The sequence below is a fragment of the Hylaeus anthracinus genome, unplaced genomic scaffold (assembly GCF_026225885.1).
Source record: "Hylaeus anthracinus isolate JK02 unplaced genomic scaffold, UHH_iyHylAnth1.0_haploid 3, whole genome shotgun sequence".
In the NCBI taxonomy this organism is placed as follows: Eukaryota; Metazoa; Arthropoda; class Insecta; order Hymenoptera; family Colletidae; genus Hylaeus; species Hylaeus anthracinus.
Genome location: NW_026535284.1, coordinates 12,829,749 through 12,850,407, shown reverse-complemented (window position 1 = coordinate 12,850,407; position 20,659 = coordinate 12,829,749). Strand labels below are relative to the sequence as shown.

Below are 20,659 nucleotides of genomic sequence, written 5' to 3'. Positions count from 1 at the left end.
CATATTGTTACTGTATAAATATAGTTGTTAGTTGATTTATAAATTCGTAAAAATAATTTTGTTGTAAATATTATAACTATACATGTTGATAAACTTGTGTGATCTGTGTGAATATGTGATTTGGAAAATCAGAAGAGACGACGCAATTAACATTTACTGAGTAGGTAGGTGAACCAGGTGTGTACTATGTATTATAAAATTTTCTACCGAAGTTGATGAACTTAATCGTTTATCGGATAATACTATTATTCAATGGATTACGCGACTCGCGTAATGTTTATAAAAGGACAGGAAAAGGAGTTCGTTGTTGCAAATAGTTCTAATAATTTATGATATGAAAATTGACGATTAAATAAATCGTGATTCTTTATAATTAAAATAAACGAAAATTTGTATTCCTAAACAATTTAACTATGTACAAATATACTTTGGAAAATTTATATCGAAAGTTGATAAATAACGAAGTTTTGACGATAAAATAATGAAAGCTATCACAAATCGTTATCAGGATCGATCGATAGCGATTTAATATTAGATCATTTCACTGATAATTTTATTTTCCTTCCAGTTTTTTTTTTCATTTCGAATCTATTTTACTTTCATTAATTTTTCAAATTCTGCAGTTTGCAACTTGGTTGATTTTTGAAAATGAAAAGAAACAGGTTTTGTACCTCTATTACAGATATCTATTCTGTGTTACATCAGTCATCAGATAACAATAACACTATCCATGGTGGAATTGGTGGACAACACTTTACATACAACTGTATGTGCATATGAGACTTTATCACTTTATAAATAATAACAGCAGATTTTGTTTAACATTGTTCCACATAAACCTATGTAGTTGTTTACACGTCGAAAAAATATATTTACTGAACATAATCGTAGCGGAAAATAAGAAATAGATCGAAAATGAATCAAGCCAAAATTGAAAAGTTGATTCCTAGGATAAGATACAAAATTACTCCAGAAGCACGAAAATTAAGAAATTCGGATGGCCCGGAAGGAAGAATTACAAAAATTAAGAAAACATTGACCGCTTTAATTAAATACGAAAGAATCGAATTGAACTATAATAGGGCTAATGAAACAAGAGGTTATGTTGAACGAGTACGTATTATTTGTTCTATACTTTTTATAGAAATTGTACTTTATAATATTTTACTTTTGCAGTTAATATCAGAAGCATTGCAGCATGGACCTGAACACAAAGAAACAATGAAACTAGCAGATTTTTGGATACTCGAGAAACAGTACATCCATAAACTTTTTAAAGTACTAGTACCAAGATATCAAGATCATACGTCTGCATATACAAAACTTCATAGAGCACCTGGTATATACCCTGGATATGGATATATTAGAGTTGTATTAGAACTACAAGGTACATTTTTAATGGAATTTTATATATACATATTTACAAACTTCTGGAAACACTAACGAAACTTTTGATTGTAGGAAACATGTATCCTAAAGTAGAACAGTATGATATTTTCCAGCACAATTTGATTCATAATGTATTACTTGATGCAGCTAGAAAAGAATTTCGTATTGAAAAATACAAGGAAATTTCTGAAAGTATGAAATTGTCATAAGTTGTGTGTAAACATTTTATTACCAAAGAATACAAAAAATACAAAGTATTGGCATAGATTGGTAAATATTATTGAATTCACATCAATAAATTAAATATAATTGATGCAGTTATTATTGTTATTCTGGATTATTAAGTTGATTTGAAAAGATGTAGTGGATAATGTTCATGGAACTCTGTAACATGGTTTTCCATGATGCTCAGTTGCTTTCTAAAATGAAAAAAGAAATATTATCAATAAACATTTCAAGTTTCATTATATTATAATATAATTAACAAACTTACTGTATATGTTTTGGCATTGTACAATACACATCCGTGAATAATTCTTTCCAACATGGTTTAAGTTCTTTTTCTGCATCTGCAAATGCAACTAATATGGATTTTTTTATGGATTCTTTTGATTCTTGTTCTTGCTGTTCTGACCAAAGATCTATTGATTCCAAATAATCACGAAATTTCATTATTGGGGTATACTGATTCCAGGAAGCTATTTCTTCTGTTGATCTATATGCAGTGCTATCGTCAGAAGTACTGTGGTGGCCAATTCTGAAATATATAACTATGTGTTTAGAAGAATTCATACATATAAAAAGAATGTTTTCACACCTGTAACTCATAGCTTCGATTAAAATAGGTTTTCCTTCATTGATAGCAAATTCGTGAGCAGCTTTTGTTGCATAATACATGGCAAGAATATCATTCCCATCTACGCGAGTTGTACGTATTCCGTAAGCTGGACCCCTCGCGGCAATCCCATCCCCTTTATGTTGTTCCAGAGAAGGAGTTGAGATGGCATAACCATTATTTCGACTTAAAATGAAATTAATCATTTCATTGGTACTTGATATTTTTTTTTATATCCATGTTTTGTACACTGTATAATTTATAGAATACATACCACACAAAAATAATTGGACATTCCAAAGTTGCAGCAAAATTAAAGGCAGCATGAGCGTCTCCTTCACTAGCTGCTCCTTCCCCAAAGTAACATACAACACATGCTTTCTTTTTAGATCGTTTGAGTGCATATGCTGTACCTACAGCTGCAAATAACATTTAAATTAAATATTGTTATGTTAATATATTACAATATTCTAATTTCTATACCTTGTGGTAATTGAGTTGTTAAAGGAGAAGAAATGGTAACAAAGTTTAATTTTTTTGACCCATAATGGATAGGCATTTGTCTTCCTTTTCCACTGTCTTTGTGATTACCATAACATTGATTCATAAATTTCGCGATAGGATAACCACGCCACAACAAAACACCTACAGGATTATTTTATATTAAACTAAATTTTTTAATAAAAAAAGGACATATTGTAATTAATTAAAAAATACATACCAGCTTCACGGTATTGCGCGTATATAATATCTTCCAATGTAATAGCAGCAGCAGAACCAATTTGTATTGCTTCTTCCCCAGTGTTAGTCATATAAAACGATATACGTCCTTGTCTTTGAGATTCATAGAGGATTTTATCCATTATGCTCAGAGTAAGCATTTTATAATACATCTTAATCAAAGTTTGTTCATCTAACTTCAAAGAAAAATAAATACAACATCGATAGGTTGACAAAAGTAGCAACAATTATGTTATACACATATTGATTAGTTCAACCTTGTGTTCTTTAGGTAGCTGTACACATTTAGACGAATTTAAAACCCTAAATATTGGTAAAGGATCATAGTTTTCTTTATTAACAAATTTAAGTTCGTCTGTAAAAATAGTTTGGACGCCTAGGTAGCAGGGCTCCTTTGTAGTAGTCATAGTACCAGCTCCAATGCTGGTGTTTGTACTATTATAACGCCGTTTTGTCTATATTCGTTGAAGCAAACCAATATTAAACTTCATTAAATTATACTTTTTACGATCCTCTATTCCACATGCTTACCTGTTGTAATACATTTTTAAAACATATCCGTTTTTCAAGTGCGCGAACAAGTCGATCGATCATTATTAAACAACAAATTTTTACTGATAATATTTAAATTTCTATACTTTGACAATTGTTGACTACTTTTTTATTATTTACACTCTAAAACTTTACGTAACACGAACGTTTGTTACATGTACGTGTACCTATCCTTGGATTATGCTTAATTTTACATATTTTGCATACATTTTACTTTCATCAATTATGTATGCATCAATTGACACAGTATCAATAGTAACTTTTTGTGATAACGGTGGTAAGCAGTGATAAGGGGGCATGTCATCGCTGTGTAAGTGTGTGAAGCGGTATTAAGAAATATACAGCATATAGTATAATAGTGTTACCAAATAGTATACATATATTGGCATATATGCTACAAGTTGTGACGTATGTACGATCATACATTTTTAATTATGAAGATCGAAGATTCTCGTCCTGGTATTAATTTTCTTTTAAATAAAATATACATTGAAACGTAATCAAATCGACGATAATATACACAAGAACCTAACCTCTTCGAGAACTGAAAATCCGCACATTTTGTCACAAAGAAAGAAATGGATTCTTTAATGGATCGAGATCTTTACGAATTCATCGGTGCTGAAAAAGCAGCCTCGATCCAAGAGGTATGCAATCTTTACATAACAACGTTTTGTATCATACTGTTTTTTTTTTTATTAAATTTTTAATATTATCCTAGATTAAGAAAGCATATCGCAAGAAAGCTTTATCTTGTCATCCTGACAAAAATCCAAATAATCCAAAAGCGGCGGAATTATTTCATGAATTATCACATGCATTAGAAATCCTTACGGATGCATCTGCTCGGGTAAGTGCAATCTCTAATTGAAATTTAATAAATTCTTGCTTTTTAATTTTGTATCATTAATAACATATTATTCTAATAAAAAAAGGCAGCTTATGATAAAGTTCTTAATGCCAAACATCAAGCAAAATTAAGGACTAAAGAATTTGATGCAAAACGTAAGAAATTAAAGGAGGACTTAGAAGCAAGAGAGGATGCTTACAAAAGATCTTTAAATCCAGAATCCTCTACAAAAAGTGACAAAGATAAATTACAGGTATGTCTTATATTTCATAATTTGATCACATTGTTTTTCTTTAATGGCTATTAATGGCTCTATGTATTTTAAATTTAGGCTGAAATAGAGCGTTTAAGAAAAACCGGATCAAAACAAGTAGAGGAAGAAATAGCATTTATGAAAAAAAAGATTGCAGAACAATCAGGATTTTACAAAGAGTCTGAAGTTGACAGTGGTTCTTATAAAATAAAAATAAAATGGAAATCTAAGAAAAATAACTTAGACAATGATGAATATGACTATGATAAGTTATACCAAATTTTTTCAAAAGTATGAAATCAGAATATTTATTAAATTTTTATATAACACTATAAAATTAGGAACCACTTTCTGATATCTCTGCTCACATAAATTTTTGTTATCAGTATGGTGATATAGCAGCCCTTATTGTTTCACCCACAAAAAATGGCAGTGCACTAGTTGAATACCAAAACAAAAATGACGCGGTATGTTAACGATCAATAGTTATAAGTAAACGTTCTTTTCGAAAAAAATAAGTAAATAATAAAATAATTTTTTTTTTGTCAGGAATTAGCTGCAAATACTGAAATTGGTTTCGCTCAAAATCCATTGAAACTTCAAAAGCTATGGGATACATCGAAACAATTTAATTTCCCCAAGGAAAGAACATATTGCAGTGTGAGTTTTAAGGAACGAACGTCGTATCCAGTTCATAATAACTCGGAAAAAAACAAGGTTGGTTTTAACTAATACTCTAATGCAATTACCAGTTTATGTTCACAAACGAATTTAACTTAATATCGAATATAAATTATGTGTTTCAGATGAATGAAAACGAAATGTCTGACGCAGAATTCGAGCGTTCTGTATTGAATAATCTTAGAAAGGCTGAAGAAAAGAAAAGGTTGGAAATGTCGCATTTGAAAGAAAATACTTGATTGATGTTAATTATAATGCTCTTTTGACTTGATTTATTACACACTTAAGAGGACGTACCTGAGTACATAAATCGTGTGATTGTACAAATAGGACAAGATAGGTATTGAAATGTATCGTGTATATTTATACCGTTAAGATGATCGAGACTCGTTATTTTATGCATTCAGATGTTTAAAACAAACATTCAGACAGCTATATTTAACAGTCGCAATGTTTACAGAAAATCTGTTAAACAAGTATAAAAATTGATCATTGGATATTGTGATTGAATTGAATTCAACTGTTACAATTTATTAACCAATCGAATTCGTTAAGATTACACTATTTTAAACTGATCGTAAAACGATTACTTTAAGTTAAGATAATATCTTTCTGCTCCTTTGACTTTTTTTTCTTTGTTTCCACTTCTTCAATAGGAGCTGGCTTAACGAATGGAATTTCATCTTCATATTCCGTTGGCATGAATTGTGCTAAAACTTTCGGTATCTTAATGCCAGTATCGGTTTGATGCACTTCCAAGATGGCGCATATGACGCGAGTGACTGCGCACATCGTTGCATTTAGCATATGAACATACTCTGTGCTAGCATTCATTTTTTTTGTTTGACCATACCTAAAACGTAATTTCATTTAAAATAATATCAAGTTAATATTAACGCATTTCTTTACCTGACTAATAATCGCCTTGCTTGATAATCTAAGCAATTGCTACACGATACAAGTTCACGAAAGGCACCCGATCCTGGAAACCATGCTTCCAAGTCTAGTTTTTTCGAAGCAGCGTTATTTAGGGCACCCGATACTATATTCACTATGCGGTAGGGAATCTCCAAAGCTTTGTAGAATTCCTCTGCATTTGAAATCATTTCTTCCATCATTAGCCAAGATTTATTATCAAATGGAGATGTCAGACAAAACTGTTCCACCTATCACCCATGCGCGTCTAAATGTAAATTCGTATTCTATATTTCTTAAATCTATTACAAATACAGTTGCAGTTACTTTCTCAAATTGGTGAACTCTAAAAATGCCTCTTGTGTCGCGCCCGTGGGATCCTACTTCTTGTCTGAAACATGTAGACAGTCCAGCATATTTAATTGGTAATGCATTTTCAGGAATCCACTCGTTCCGATGAAATGCAGCTATTGGTTGTTCAGATGTTGCAATTAAATATTTTTCTTCTATTTCTTTGTCGTCGCTACGTTCGCTACCTTTACCTATCACCTGAACAAACAAACTGCTAAGTAAAATGGTTTACACGTTTGTGCATATAATCATTAATTTTATACCTTGTAAAGTTCATCATCAAATTGAGATAACTGTGCTACTTCCTGCATAACATCTTTACGCATAAAAAATGGTGCATAAAGAGGTTTATAACCTTTTGCAAACAATTGTCTAAGGGCAAATTGTATCAATGCGTGTTGCAAAAAAACTGCTGGCCCCACTAAGAAGTAACCACGCCCACCAGAAATATTAGTACCTCGTTCCCCATCTAATCCATCAATCATGTGTATTAAGTCAACATGAGAGTATTTCTTCTTTTCTGTACAATCTCCATAAGTTCTTTCAACCTAAAATTAAAAATAATATCTTGGATAGTTGATGAATTGAAAGTCTTTTGTAATCATCTATATACCTTATTTTCCTCTTCATCATTGCTAATTGGTACAGAGTCATGTAAAAAATTGCCTACTTCCTTGAGAGCGCCATTTCTTTCTAACCCAGTTGATATTAAATCTTTGCCATTTTTTTCTATAGCATCATCAATACAACCACGAATAGTTTTAATCTGAGTAACCGTTAATGATTTCAGGTTATCAGAGACTAAATTTTCTAAATTTTCAAGAAGATCCTTCGGGATTGCATCATCGCTACCCACCGGCTCTTTTCTTTTCATTCTCTCTCCGATTTCTTTACTGCATACATTTTTCAGTTTATTTAAATTGTCAGCCTTATGTCGCAGCTGACGCCAAACTTTATCCTTTTCGATCACTGTATCCACTAACTGTAAGTCTTTGAAACGTTTCTTTTGATTTTCTCGTATTTTTTCCGGGTCGAAACCTTTGTCATTTCGAAAAAGATCCAAATCCAGTACCATGATTAAAAATGTCAGTGTCACAGATTGTTTCTTCAAGTTGTTCGCACGTGGATGCCACAACCACTTCTTATAGATCGAATCAATCAGACTACCACAGACTACGTATTCCAGCTCATCACGTACCGTTAGATGTCGTTAAAGAATCTAGTGGTCTAAAACTAGAAAAAATCTTGCTACCATCGGATGCTAGGTTTATTTTATATCATATTTATGGCAACACGCTAGGTCATGAGCAGTTTTTTGCGATATAAGCTCAAACTTTCGTAAAATATGACATCTATTTTATAATTCGACGATAGTTTCAAAGTTTGATAACTTCATTCCAATTATTCGATGGTAACGTAATATACTGTGCATTGCTATAAAGTGTGCGCATGGTCATTGGTGAAGTTCATAAAGGAAAAAAACGAGGAAGTCAGAATAGGCCACAGAATGCGCCGATAGCGTTCGACGTGATTAGATGTCTTCGATTATAGAAACAAATATCAATCGGAGAGTAATGTGCCCGTAAGTTTATCGTAATGAACACAAAATCAGGTATAGTGTAACCTGGAAGATTGTGGATACGAATAGTCAGGTTAGTTATGTCGATGACGCAGGTATTGATAAGTATCGACATAACCTAGAGTGCTTGTCATTTGACTACGTTTGAAATCGAGTAGAATATCTTTCGTGAAACATAAGTGAGTGATTCAGGTAACTGTTATACTCTATCAATCGAATTCAGTAAAAATTAGTGTATTTTTAACGGTTATTTCTGTCACGACATACTCGTTACTTACTTTCGTGTACATTTCTTGCCTGTGTCACGATGCTTATTCATTGAAAGCTACAATCGATTTGTCGATAAAACGTACGTTCAAATTCTGAATTAAATTAAAAATAAATGAGAAATCGTATATTTGTAATTCGTATTGTTTCAGATACGGTATAGTAGTAAACATTCCAACAAACATTGAGGCATAGTTAAAATCAATATATAAGGCATATATACATATATAATAGCCCTACAACTAAAAGGCATACAACTCTACGCTAGACCGGTGAGTTCCAACACAAAATATTGCTTGGTAGTACGGCGGACACTCAAAGCCAACTAACCATGTCTGTACAAAGTGTTGCTCTGGCATCTCTCACGGCCACCTATACCGACTCGGAGGGCGAAGACGGGGTGGAAGACGACCTTCAGGAGAATTTGAACACTCCCCAGGGGGCCGCCCCGCATAATGCCCAAGTCGGTCAGCCCCAGGCTTTCACCAGTCCCAAATCTGGCAGATCAGCCTCAAATAGTCCCGTCGTTGTTCCCAGCGTCGGTGGCAAGTCTAGTAACGATTTGTCAAATGCGCCCACCTTAGTGACAGACGTGACGTCTAAGGTGCAGAGATTGGTTTCGTATTTTGATGACACAATAGTCTCCGACGACGAGGGAGTGTTGCAAACACTGGTCGACGGACAGCCTTCTGAAAATGGAAGGCTTTCCTCGATTATGGAACACTCTCCCTCTTGTCAAGGAGAATTAGTTTCAGATAGCGAGGTCGATCCGTATGGCGTGATTATACCACCAGAACCGGCGGGACAGTGTCCTGTGGAGTTACAGGAGAAGATAATGAAACTTTTTAGGAAAATGGAGAGTGGCGGTTTGGACATGAATAAAGTTATACAGCAAAGAAAGGATTTTAGAAATCCGTCTATTTATGAAAAACTTATTCAGTTTTGTAGCATCAACGAACTGGGCACCAATTATCCTCTGGATAGATTTGATCCATTCAAGTGGGGTAAAGATTCTTATTACGAGGAACTCGCCAAGGTTCAAAAAGCTGAAATGGATAAACTTGAAAAAGCTAGGAAAGAAAAAACGAAAATTGAGATTGTCTCAGGCACAGCCAAGCGACCCAATAGTTCTAGTGTAACCGAAGACGATGCCAAGAAAAGAAAGAGTAAATGGGATCAAGTGACAACGGGAGCCACTGCCTCCGTAAAGCCTACCGTTTTATTGTCTCAACCGACTCTTACTACCTTAACGTCGTCCGCGACTGGTACCAAAGCGACGGTAATATCGGCTTTCGGATCCTTACCAAAGAAAAGACTGTAACATATTTTGTAAATCATTTGTAAATATCACCTCTTTTTAAAAAAAAAAAAACCATACAAAACATTTCATCCCTCATTTAGATTTATCGTAAATAATTTTATGTAGATGTACACGCGCAATATATAATTGTACATACATACCATCATTTATCTGTAAATCTGTTTTGTCAAATTTGATTGTTGGTTTCACCAATTGTTCATTTGTCATTTACTTTAATGATTGCATCAGTCAGTAACGTGCAGTCATCGTTGGTACAATATACCTACAGTAACACATCGGCGCTAATCGTTAATTTACTATATAGAACTTTCAGGTAAAATATGAAACTGATACAAACTAAAAAAAAAGGGATCCAGAATTGACAAGATAAAAAAATCAAGATAGCGATTAAATCGTAACGAAACAAACTAATATTTAATTTGATTTCTTTTCTGTTCACTTCAGGGTAGCATTTCACATAAATGTATGTCTAAATTTAAAGTCCTTTTTCTTTTTATTTTGTGAATGTGTACATCTGTAGGTATTTACATATTACATGCTCATTGATGAACATTCTCGGAATACTTATTTTCTATATAAATCGATGAACGTTCCAATATTGTAAAATACGCATACCATAACAATGTGCTGCCATGCAACAAAATTAAAAATCGATCAAATTTTCTCCACTTTAAACGGACGCGGAAAAAAAAATTATTTGTAATCGTAATCTTCAAGAAACAATGTTAGTGATTACTAAACGTGGATTAGGGCTTATTTCATTTCTTGTAAATCTAAATAAACGATTTTTAGTTATACTTTTATACGAAAGGTTTATTTCCTTGACAGTATAGCTTGATATCCTGCTATCGTATACGATAGCTCGCGGAATAATGTTTTGTGGTAGTCATACGATAAGTCTATTAGTTTTTTAAGAAAATTTCATGAGTTCAAAAGTTACATTTTTAACGGCGATGATTTAATGAAAAAAAATACATCAGGAAATTATACTGCTCGTATTATTTTTAGATATATATAGTACTAAAATAAAAACATTAACGGTTCAAAAAATATAATACATACTTAAAAATTAAAAATTTATTTAATTTAAAATTTAAAATAATGCTTCATGGAAGTTTCCACTGTTGCTATATAGTATATACATATACGCCTGAGATTCTTTTTTTTTTTATTGAAATGCCTTAGATTCTTGCGGATCCATTAGTACATTTAATGTTATAAGATGTACAATGCTAAATTGTACATTAGTGTTACGTGTTTAGTTGTATACAGTGTTTCCTTATCCTAATAATTTTTTTCAATACTGGTCTTACTACCAGTGGCGCCATCGGTGGTTAATTAAAAGGTATCGATGGGGTTATCATGTATTTTTTTACTACAAACTTGGGCGTTTTTGCACAGCTAGCGCCACTAGTCTAATACCAGTTCTCAGAGTTGCCAGTGAGCGGTGGCCTTTCTAGATATGAGGAGTCGCGAATGTTGCGGTTAAAATTCAATTATTATTATATTTTCATCAATGACTGCGGACAATACTTACAGTAACGAACAGGTTATTCTTGTGACAGGTGGCTACGATCATACTATTAAAGTATGGCAGCCTCACACAGGAGTTTGTCAACGTACAGTGGAACATACAGATTCGGTATTCTGTCAACATTGAATAAATAAGTCTATTTTGAGTTTCATTCTTTTTTTTTGTATAATTGACACTTAACATTTTCTTTTTAGCAAGTGAATGCTTTGAACATTACACCAGAAAAATATGGGATAGCTGCTGCTGGATATCAACATATAAGAATGTACGACTTAGTTTCTGACAATCCAAATCCAGTTATGAATTACGAAGGAGTATCAAAGAACATTACAGGATTGGGTTTTCAGGTGTGTTATCCATTGTTTTTACTCTCTTGAGTGACATGGATGATGTATCAAATTTTTACCAGTAATGAAACAATATCATGAAGCTATTAATACATTTTATTATGCATAGGAAGAGGGTAACTGGATGTACACAGGAGGGGAAGATTGTACAGCTCGTATCTGGGATCTCAGGTGGACAGTTTTGTTTCTACCACATTAACTGATGGTAATAACAATAATATTATTATTAATTACAGATCAAACAACTTTCGTTGTCAAAGGGTATTTCAAGGGCCAGCTCCAGTGAATTGTGTGTGCTTACATCCCAATCAATCAGAACTTATTGTTGGAGATCAAAGCGGTATTATACATTTGTGGGATTTACGTTCAGATCATAATGAACAGCTGGTACAAATCTACAAAGTTACTTTAGTAGTGCTTAGAAAATGGCTACTAATGTATCAGTTACTTATATTTACAGATACCGGAGGCTGAAGCATCTGTACAAGATATCGCGATCGATCAAGATGGCACATACATGGCGGCAGTGAATAACAAAGGTCATTGTTACATTTGGACGCTCACGGGTGGAGTTGGGGAAGAGCCTACGCGGCTCAATCCTCGTCAAAAGCTTGCAGCGCATAAACGTTACGCTCTTCGATGCAAGTTCAGTCCCGATTCTACGTAAGCATTGTACTCTCTTTCTCTTGTGCAACTCAAGGTCATAAAAGATCTAGCAAATAGGTTAAGTCAAATATATCCTTATCTTTTGTTAATAAACTATCTCGTACAGACTTTTAGTAACTACGTCCGCCGATCAGACTGCTCGAGTATGGAAAACGGCAGATTTCTCTGAAGTACAAGTACTTCAGCACGAGGCGAAACGATGGGTCTGGGATGCAGCGTTCAGCGCGGATTCGCAATACATATTTACGGGTAATAACAAATATTATCGTTCATATTTTTACACCTAGTGTACGATTAACTTCAACATTCTATTTGATCTAGCTTCATCTGATGGTGTTGCGAGGTTATGGAACGTATCAACGGGAGCCGTAGAACGAGAATATCAAGGCCATCAGAAAGCACTTACTGCTCTCGCGTTTCGTGACGAAGTGCTTTCCGTTTCCTGAATTACTCGTACAGGTTTATTTAAATTTTATTTCAATAATTTACCAATGTTTATACGTCGAAAATATGTTGAGATCTTTCTATTTCTCAATGCACTTTATTTCGATTTTATTGCATACGATATTGCAATGTTTTTTTACATTTTAATTAAGTTCAAGTTCCAGTCTTAAAATAGGTTTGCACATTTTCAAGCGTGTATAAAGATCACAAAACGATTTATAAATACCCAGTTATTTCTGTTTTCGAGTATGTTAATAAACAGAAAAATTATCCGCAATCAAGATTCGATTAACAAAAACACAAATAACCATTTGTTAACGTATAAGTTCGTCAGGAACGACTTCAATGTTCCGGTTTTAAAAAATTAAACGTCTTTTCTTTTAAGTATCGGTATGCGCTTCTTAAGCATACTCGTTTTAATGACTTTAAGTAACAGTTTTAAAATATCTTTCAAAGCAAAGGCAACGCTTCTACTTCTCCCATTTCTGTGAAAGTCTCGTCGTCCATCGTATAACTTAACATGAACTTCAAGGATACTGTTTCCTGGGAATAATTTTTGTTTTAATTAATTTCACGCTAAAAAATACACAAGAAAATTTAAAAATTTAAGACGGAAGTATTTGTAGATTTACCTTGTTAGGATTGGCAATCAACATAATTTGAGTGATTGCTGGTGGGGGAAGAAATGGATTATAACCTGGTAATTCAATTCCAGAAGGTGACTGAAGTCTACATTTACATTTCTGTAAATTAAAATATAAAGAATTGCCATATCTAAGTATTATATACAGAATTATTAGAGAAGATAAAAGTTTATATAACCATTTTATACTTACTTTTGGCACCACTGCTTGAAACAAATAATTGCTAAGTGGTTTTACATTTTTGCTCATTGTCGTAATTACTACGACGAATACGTCTTCCCTTGGATTGTCCCGAGCAAAATGAAGCACAACAGTTATATCGTTTTTCTCTTCCATAACGGTCATAGGTGGATTAATACCTAAAATAATAAAAAAAAATGTACGGTATTTAATGTGTATGGCAAATATAATATTTTTACGATTTTGATAAGAAAATAAATGATCAAATGGTGAGTACCTGGTTTAATATCTTGAAGGCTGACATTAATGTCTGTCAATGGTTTGATCTCAGGTTCTATACAAACAGTATTTCCCGTCGTCGAAGACTTTTCATTTACATGGGGAGAAATGGGAAGAGATAAAGAAGGTAAAAGACTTGGACTATCGAGCGGTTCGGAGTTGACATTGATTGGTTTGATGTCCCTCGAATTTCCAATGTCTAACGAGCCAGAAAAGTGTGAAGAACCGCCATATGGAAGAATAGGCAAATCGTCTACTAAAGATTCCATGTGTAACGTACGACTTGGAGCTTGCTTACTACGAACAGAGAAAAAAGATTATTGTTAACAAAACGTAAAGGTAAAATGTTAATGTGTATTATATATTTCATTTTATTAACCTTGCTATATTGGAACGCGCACTCGATATTGTTCCTGATAAACTTTGCTTAAGCAAGGACTCTCCTAATTCATTCAATTCCTCCAGTGCTCTTGCTTTACTGTCTATTTTCTTTTCAGGTGTGTTGATCGATTCACCTGGCGATGGAATAAAATTACTGACCTTTTGTTGTTTCTCATTTATCGATATACTAATAATTGTTTACTATGACTAGGAAGCAGTCAATCCACTATCAAAAAACATTTGATCCGTTCAAAATTCGAGTGCTATTTGGCAAGAATATATGTTAGGCACATTAGATTTACGGACCTTTTTTATTTGTAGGTAAAACGCTGATCGGTTGCATGATCATTGAGTCAGGTATTAAGAGATTTGTGCTAGAAACAGAAGACATTTCTAGATTCTCAGATTTTCCTAATGAACTGAAGATATCCCCTAAAACTTCCATATCTGATTGATGATTTGTTGTCGTTCCATCGTAACTCGTATTTGTACCACCACTCTCGTGAGGAACGTTCTCTATCGGAGAAGATAAATCTAACAAATACGGGCTGCTGTTGGAATCCGTTTTAGGCTTTACGCATTCACCACGGACTATGACTGCATTGTATTTTTCAAACACCTGTCCCAATTCATCGCTTGCGGCAAGTACGTCACCTAACGCAGATTATTTGAACATGACGCAATTGATCTTCCTGCGATCTCTCAGTTTCAGAGTTTTGAAATTCTAAGTTGCGACTACACGAGTTAATTAGAATTTCTGTAATTAACTTATCGACGATAATATGAACAATAAGAAACTCTGTGAACGATACTGTTTGTTACTTAGCAAAACGATCTCTCGTGTAAGACAAAAAAGTAATATCATTGTATTCGTTCAGGCTGCTTGAACAAATTTCATTATTTTAAGATATTTACCGAGCATCTCTTCGTTATCTTGAGTTTCGTTTGCTAATCTCAGCACAATTGGTTTTAATCGTTCACAGGCTTGACGTAATTCCTTCATCAATTCGAGATCTTCCCTACTAGTTTCATTGCAATTATACGAGTCCAACATCTCTGATAATAACTTTGCATTGTTATGTACAGATTCTAATTCCATTATCCTACGCGAGTTCAATTGTACCCGTCTTTCGTCCTGTAAGACGATAGTTAAAATATTTTACGAGGTTCCATAGTCTTTCACATAGTTTTTGCTCACCTCTCTCACCATAGTTTTAATCAGTCTGTTTGCAGCTTGCAAATCATCAGGATTTTTACTCTGAAGTAATTTTTGCAATAGTTTGGATTTCTCCTCATCGTCAAATATCGTGTGTTTAGATTTTAATACTTTTGATCCATCCTCTGGGACATTAATTGTGGATGTTGAGTCATCCTGAATATTTATAAGTTGCTTACCAATTAATTTTACCAGACAAAAATATCAATCAATAGAGTTTAAATAGGAAATAAAACTGACCTCAACAACACCTTGCTTTTTCAACATTTCGTAAGCTTCCTTAATTTTTAATTCTCGTGGATATTCCTTTGTCCATGTCTGTAGCAATTGTAATACTTTTTGGCGCACCGTAACTGGTGTATCGGCACCTAAATATTTCGGTGAAACTAATCGAATCATTTCATTTAAAAAGCGAAATTTCCCAATTTCAGCATGAAAAGATGATCCACATTTTCGCATACATGTGTCCAGTAACTGTGAAATTTATAATATTATATTTTAGTTTTATATTCTTAAAAAATATTAAATTCGAAAAAGTTGAAATTATTATTTTAATTATTATTTTTAACAAGAGTAGCAATAAACTTACAGCTAAGGTTTGGAGTGCTTCAAACTCATCAGATGATTGAATGTACAAAGCTAATAACTTAGTGCCAACCTGAATACTATCCGGTTCCTTAGTAAGTATTGTACAGAACGTTTCAGTAGCTGCTACTATATCGAGTTTCTGAGTTTGTGGATTTGTTACTTTTTCTATGAAGAAAATATGATGTACAAAGTGTTTATAAATCTTTGTTACTACCCTACAAATACTCGATAAACTAACCAACGCTTAATGCGCGTAACGCGACTGAATAATTTATAATATAAATATTTTAACTTACGTATTATAGCTTCTAGCCTCATCGACACATCCATTTTTAATTATTTCACCCGTTATCTTGAATTTATATGTTGGGTTATGTCTATTTATTTGACAGCTAGATGAGAAAACCACTGAAAGGTACCATTTTGATCGTTTTTCCTACGATCTTGAATTCTTCAGAATTAAATACGGGGACTATCCAAGTAATTCCAACATTTATGATGCATAACCTGTTTGTACTTGCTTTTCCACTATGATAATGTTAAAACAATGAAACGAATTTTGTCAGCGGTCTTCAAAATTTTGTAATGCAAACAGCTGTTTGTGACTGAGTTCAATGATGCACTTTACTTTCCGTCGATCTTTTAAACACTGATAAACGTTTCGATAAATATGTAAAGATTGTTACCGACGATATCTATAATAGCATGTACGGAACATTATTAAATGTGTATACAGCTGACGCAGAATATCCTCCACCACCTTTTACCACTACAAAAGGTTCTTCCTAAGCTCGTGAGCGCCTGCGTCTCCACAGACATAAGCACTGCGGTTGAATACATTTTCATGCTAAATGTACGTCTGCACACAGTCGATGGCATTAATTCTTCAGTTTGATAAGGATATATTTATTTCTACTTTACACAAAGAACACACGAGGCATACCTCGTTTACGAGGTGATAAAATGATCCAAATTGGACACAGCTAGGTACACATATACATACACATACGCATAGGTCATAATGTGACAAGTAACATTATTTATTTTTTATTCAAAACATTCATTTTCCACAATTACTGCATCATAATCGAGTATTATACCTCAGTTTAGATAAATATTCTACAAACAAGAATACATACACCTGCCTGCCTCGATACCAGAGATGAGGAAAATTCTCACCTACGCGAAAATTTGAAACAACGGATAATAAATAAACGTTCATCAATCATTCGTTAAATGAAACTTAGAATTAAAAAATCCAGCGGACAGTAACAATGATAATGTTACTCCACAAACAAGAAGAGATATAAACTTGAAATTAAATCACCACCAATCACTATATTGTATTTTATTCGTCTTTTGGTATACACGTTAAATTTTACCCACCTCTGCCGAGTACAATAGATGCGAATTAAAGGAATTAAAAGAAAATTCTCAAAATGCAAAAGATAAGAAACAAGTATGGAGGAATACTGACGAGTATAGAGATTTTTTTGCAATCAATGAAATGTAAACAATATAGGCCTTCTCTAACAATAAAAAACATGTTATAAAAAAGGAATAGAATCGACCCTACTACTTCATATTTCTAGATTTCATTTGAAGTTCGAAACGTCGATTTGTTCGCACGCCCTTCAGAATCTGTCTACTCTTCTGGTGTTGTTTAGTCCTGTAAAAGAAGTATAAGAAAGACTAACATTAATTTCAACTTCAAAATATCAATGCAACTAAAACTTCACCTTATTAAATGCGAACTACGCTGCTTTATAATTGAATTGATTGCGTCGGTTTTGGTTATCTTGAATCCAAACCGATTACAAGAGCCGCGACATGGTTCGTTAGGTAAAACACTTTCTTCTTTGGAGTTAATTTTATGTCTTGTCAACTCTTTGACTTTCAGCGCGGCTAAAAGATACGTATAAGTTTAAGAAATCGACGACATAATATTGTAATATGTAAATATGAAATAAAATATATTACTCAGCGCCATATGCCGTCGCTCCAATCGTCTTTTTGCATCTACAACGGACTCCGATTTGGCAAACATCTTTTTATGAATTTCTGCAAAATTTGGAACTTTCTTTGTCGAAGAATATTTCGAATCTAAAAGTAGAAACACTCATTTTTGCTTGATATACGCATAATTTCATGACATAAGTGCTTCAACAAAACTTACCTGGCGTTTTAACGGAGAAATTGAATGATGATGGTGAAGAAATATTTACATTGGCAGTACTCTTAGATTTATGATACGATTTAGGTGTAGGGGTTAAATAATTGGCACCAGGAATGTTTCCATTGCTTATGCGTTGCGATTGTCTGTGCACTGGTGATCGCGCTAATTTCTTGTCCAACTTTACTTCAATCGTGACATTATTAGGATCTTTAACTTGGTCTTTCTGACTACGAAGGCCATATATGCATCTTGAATCTGGTAAAGGGCTTGTAAAACGTACTTTTACATTTTTTTTCGCCGTATTCGCCATTGAATTCGCTTTCTTAGCACTCTGTCTCTCTTGCAGTTTCTTTCGTAAACTTGGAGTCTTAGGCTCATCAAGTTCATATGTTCCATTTTTATCTTGTACTTCTTGTTCAATGTGAAATTCATTAGAGTTAGTCACTTGATCAAGTTGCTCTTTCTCTTTTGGAGTAGATGCTTTCAAAGGACAAACTGCTATGATTTCTTGTACTTTAGAAGGTGACCAAATATTTTGTTTGGTACTTCTTGTTTTCAAGTGTCTTTTCCCACTCGATTTTGATATTTCCAATGGACTACCAATCACAGACTTGAACATTTTTGGACTAATATTACTGTAATTACTGCTACTATTTCTTACACTTTTTACATGGTTTTTTACCAAAGGAGGTGTATGCGAATTAACATTTGGAAGTTTTTGTAGTACAACTATAGGTTCTTTTAATCCATACACATCCTTCATGGACATACTTACATCTATATTACTTGCAGATGTATTCTTGATTTTTGTTCTATTAGTATCAGAATTTTTTTTAGATTTTCCCTTTTTTAACTGTGACTGTCTTTTTTCATTGGTGTAGGGAATAGATTCAATGCTTGGAGATGTTATTACAATCTTTGGAGACTTTCTTAATGCCTGTTTCATGCTAATCAAAGTTGCACTCTTCTTTTTCTTCAATATTTCAGAGGAATCTTTGAAACTTTTTTGTGTATCCTGTTTTGATAAACGTGGTGTAGTTACACTATTATTAGAATAATTTGATCGTAATTGCAAACTGTTGGCCTTAAATGGACTACTAAATTTCTGTGATTTTCTTGGAGATTTCATTGTTGGAGTCAATGTTTTTGGATTTTTCAACAATCTTGGAGTGTCAATTGAAGATGTCTTTCCAGGAGATGCAGCCTTTGGTGACTTTTTGTGCGTTTTACTATAAATTTTCTGTTTATGCTCTGTATCGGTAAACATGAGACGTTTCTTAATTGTTTTCTGACTTTTTGAATCCTTGTGAGCTGGAGAATGAATATCAATACTTGTATCATGACTTGAATTCATCTTAAGGTTTCTACTATTGATAGTATGTGCTTTATATTCTAAAAATTAAATGTAGGCATTAAAACAAAGCTAAAATAATAAATAGGTAACAGGATAGAGGTGCAAAGAAATTATATATGTCGAAATAAAATAAGCCTGCAAATAATATTCAAATAAAAATGAATTGTATTTCGAAAACAAGAAGTTTAACGACGCCATGACTCATACAATTCGAGTATTATGTATGTTTACCTTGCCGTATACGCTTTGAAGACATATTTTTACTACTTTTATCACTGAAAACTATACAATAATGGTACTGTAATATTAAGGAACGTTTATAAAAGACTTCAACAACTTCTTACACGATACATATTAATGCAATTCCGTACTTGATCATTAATGGCTGTTAAATAAAGTACGGTGAAAAACGTTATCGGATATTGTGATCCGTTCGCATTCGTATAATTCTGTTCCTACTATATTCGCAAGCACAGAAAACACGATTGGTAGATTGAAAATGGTAACGTGTATTATACCCTTCGACCACATATGGTCGAAGATTGTACCAATCGAAACCCTACACAAACTTCACAGAAGGGTGTGTGATAGGTATAAAAAATCGACAATGAACCAAACGTTGCTGACAGACTTAGGTTCATAGACAGGTTTGAGCAGTGACACATTAAACACATTGAGATAAAGTTTATTATACATAAATATACCATTATTAACGTTCCGCTTCAGTGATCACCATCAGTTCACATAACTAATTTAAATTACGTGCGCTTTTATCCGAATTAATAGTCATCTAGCGGTGATTACACCGAACTAAAATTCCGATTATGGTCAGCGCATCTATCGGAGAAATGAGCAAGTTTGTCATCGATTCATTCCTTGCTCAACTTGCTCAAATCTAATTACAATTGAGCAAAAGTAAACAAACGTAAGCAAACGTGTAAGCAAACTTAAGCAAACGACTCGTAACGACTGGTACATTTTGGTATCAGGAGAATATGATATGCGAAGAGATGGCACTTCTGCGCCTACGAGCAGACAACCAAAATGACAAATTACCAAACATGGGTTGCCGCATAAAAGGGGCACCCCTGCGCCTACGAGATGGCAACCGTTCCG

The 20,659-nt window shown here is 33.5% G+C and overlaps 8 protein-coding genes across 14 annotated transcripts; 4 read left to right on the top strand and 4 right to left on the bottom strand.

The window, feature by feature from the left end:
* Nucleotides 1–663: 663 nt before the first annotated feature.
* On the top strand, nucleotides 664–1,706 carry LOC128894147 (39S ribosomal protein L17, mitochondrial). The gene is made up of 3 exons (XM_054155639.1): nucleotides 664–1,113; nucleotides 1,177–1,387; nucleotides 1,462–1,706. Exons 1-3 carry the CDS (start codon nucleotides 916–918, stop codon nucleotides 1,596–1,598), a joined length of 546 nt encoding a protein of 181 aa, XP_054011614.1. The 5' UTR covers nucleotides 664–915; the 3' UTR covers nucleotides 1,599–1,706.
* On the bottom strand, nucleotides 1,598–3,760 carry LOC128894118 (2-oxoisovalerate dehydrogenase subunit alpha, mitochondrial). The gene is made up of 8 exons (XM_054155589.1): nucleotides 3,497–3,760; nucleotides 3,223–3,420; nucleotides 2,946–3,141; nucleotides 2,708–2,869; nucleotides 2,499–2,643; nucleotides 2,207–2,410; nucleotides 1,883–2,146; nucleotides 1,598–1,808 (listed from the first exon to the last, which is right to left on the bottom strand). Exons 1-8 carry the CDS (start codon nucleotides 3,557–3,559, stop codon nucleotides 1,730–1,732), a joined length of 1,311 nt encoding a protein of 436 aa, XP_054011564.1. The 5' UTR covers nucleotides 3,560–3,760; the 3' UTR covers nucleotides 1,598–1,729.
* A 106-nt stretch (nucleotides 3,761–3,866) lies between these two features.
* On the top strand, nucleotides 3,867–5,816 carry LOC128894133 (dnaJ homolog subfamily C member 17). The gene is made up of 7 exons (XM_054155619.1): nucleotides 3,867–4,164; nucleotides 4,239–4,367; nucleotides 4,453–4,620; nucleotides 4,699–4,911; nucleotides 5,007–5,087; nucleotides 5,170–5,337; nucleotides 5,427–5,816. The coding sequence occupies exons 1-7, from the start codon at nucleotides 4,096–4,098 to the stop codon at nucleotides 5,538–5,540; spliced, it is 942 nt and encodes a 313-aa protein (XP_054011594.1). The 5' UTR covers nucleotides 3,867–4,095; the 3' UTR covers nucleotides 5,541–5,816.
* On the bottom strand, nucleotides 5,559–7,779 carry LOC128894113 (serine--tRNA ligase, cytoplasmic). The gene is made up of 5 exons (XM_054155585.1): nucleotides 7,181–7,779; nucleotides 6,831–7,115; nucleotides 6,544–6,765; nucleotides 6,211–6,467; nucleotides 5,559–6,154 (listed from the first exon to the last, which is right to left on the bottom strand). Exons 1-5 carry the CDS (start codon nucleotides 7,640–7,642, stop codon nucleotides 5,893–5,895), a joined length of 1,488 nt encoding a protein of 495 aa, XP_054011560.1. The 5' UTR covers nucleotides 7,643–7,779; the 3' UTR covers nucleotides 5,559–5,892.
* Nucleotides 7,780–7,894: 115 nt separating this feature from the next.
* On the top strand, nucleotides 7,895–10,537 carry LOC128894129 (SAP30-binding protein). Of its 5 annotated transcripts, XR_008461466.1 has the most exons (3): nucleotides 7,895–8,219; nucleotides 8,566–8,685; nucleotides 8,759–8,900. XR_008461466.1 is itself a non-coding variant. In XM_054155610.1 (2 exons), the coding sequence occupies exon 2, from the start codon at nucleotides 8,745–8,747 to the stop codon at nucleotides 9,732–9,734; it is 990 nt and encodes a 329-aa protein (XP_054011585.1). In that variant the 5' UTR covers nucleotides 7,959–8,149; nucleotides 8,566–8,744; the 3' UTR covers nucleotides 9,735–10,537. The 5 variants fall into 5 exon arrangements, 4 of the variants coding, with proteins under 4 accessions (XP_054011585.1, XP_054011583.1, XP_054011584.1 ...); XM_054155610.1 differs by having other exon boundaries at nucleotides 7,959–8,149; nucleotides 8,566–10,537; XM_054155608.1 differs by having other exon boundaries at nucleotides 7,959–8,219; nucleotides 8,566–10,537.
* A 615-nt stretch (nucleotides 10,538–11,152) lies between these two features.
* Nucleotides 11,153–14,018, top strand: LOC128894131 (target of rapamycin complex subunit lst8). Of its 2 annotated transcripts, XM_054155614.1 has the most exons (8): nucleotides 11,153–11,376; nucleotides 11,463–11,615; nucleotides 11,725–11,786; nucleotides 11,852–12,002; nucleotides 12,076–12,278; nucleotides 12,388–12,530; nucleotides 12,603–12,740; nucleotides 13,881–14,018. In XM_054155614.1, the coding sequence occupies exons 1-7, from the start codon at nucleotides 11,251–11,253 to the stop codon at nucleotides 12,725–12,727; spliced, it is 963 nt and encodes a 320-aa protein (XP_054011589.1). In that variant the 5' UTR covers nucleotides 11,153–11,250; the 3' UTR covers nucleotides 12,728–12,740; nucleotides 13,881–14,018. The 2 variants fall into 2 exon arrangements, with proteins under 2 accessions (XP_054011589.1, XP_054011588.1); XM_054155613.1 differs by lacking the exon at nucleotides 13,881–14,018 and having other exon boundaries at nucleotides 12,603–13,001.
* Nucleotides 12,803–16,449, bottom strand: LOC128894105 (ADP-ribosylation factor-binding protein GGA3). The gene is made up of 11 exons (XM_054155573.1): nucleotides 16,310–16,449; nucleotides 16,015–16,178; nucleotides 15,666–15,899; nucleotides 15,408–15,581; nucleotides 15,125–15,344; nucleotides 14,516–14,863; nucleotides 14,208–14,343; nucleotides 13,827–14,125; nucleotides 13,562–13,728; nucleotides 13,358–13,468; nucleotides 12,803–13,268 (listed from the first exon to the last, which is right to left on the bottom strand). Exons 1-11 carry the CDS (start codon nucleotides 16,341–16,343, stop codon nucleotides 13,176–13,178), a joined length of 1,980 nt encoding a protein of 659 aa, XP_054011548.1. The 5' UTR covers nucleotides 16,344–16,449; the 3' UTR covers nucleotides 12,803–13,175.
* Nucleotides 16,310–20,194, bottom strand: LOC128894110 (104 kDa microneme/rhoptry antigen-like). 2 transcript variants are annotated; one of them, XM_054155578.1, is made up of 5 exons: nucleotides 19,775–20,194; nucleotides 18,190–19,581; nucleotides 17,994–18,116; nucleotides 17,753–17,918; nucleotides 16,310–17,682 (listed from the first exon to the last, which is right to left on the bottom strand). In XM_054155578.1, the coding sequence occupies exons 1-5, from the start codon at nucleotides 19,797–19,799 to the stop codon at nucleotides 17,589–17,591; spliced, it is 1,800 nt and encodes a 599-aa protein (XP_054011553.1). In that variant the 5' UTR covers nucleotides 19,800–20,194; the 3' UTR covers nucleotides 16,310–17,588. The 2 variants fall into 2 exon arrangements, with proteins under 2 accessions (XP_054011553.1, XP_054011554.1); XM_054155579.1 differs by having other exon boundaries at nucleotides 18,190–19,500.
* Between the last annotated feature and the right edge of the window lie 465 nt (nucleotides 20,195–20,659).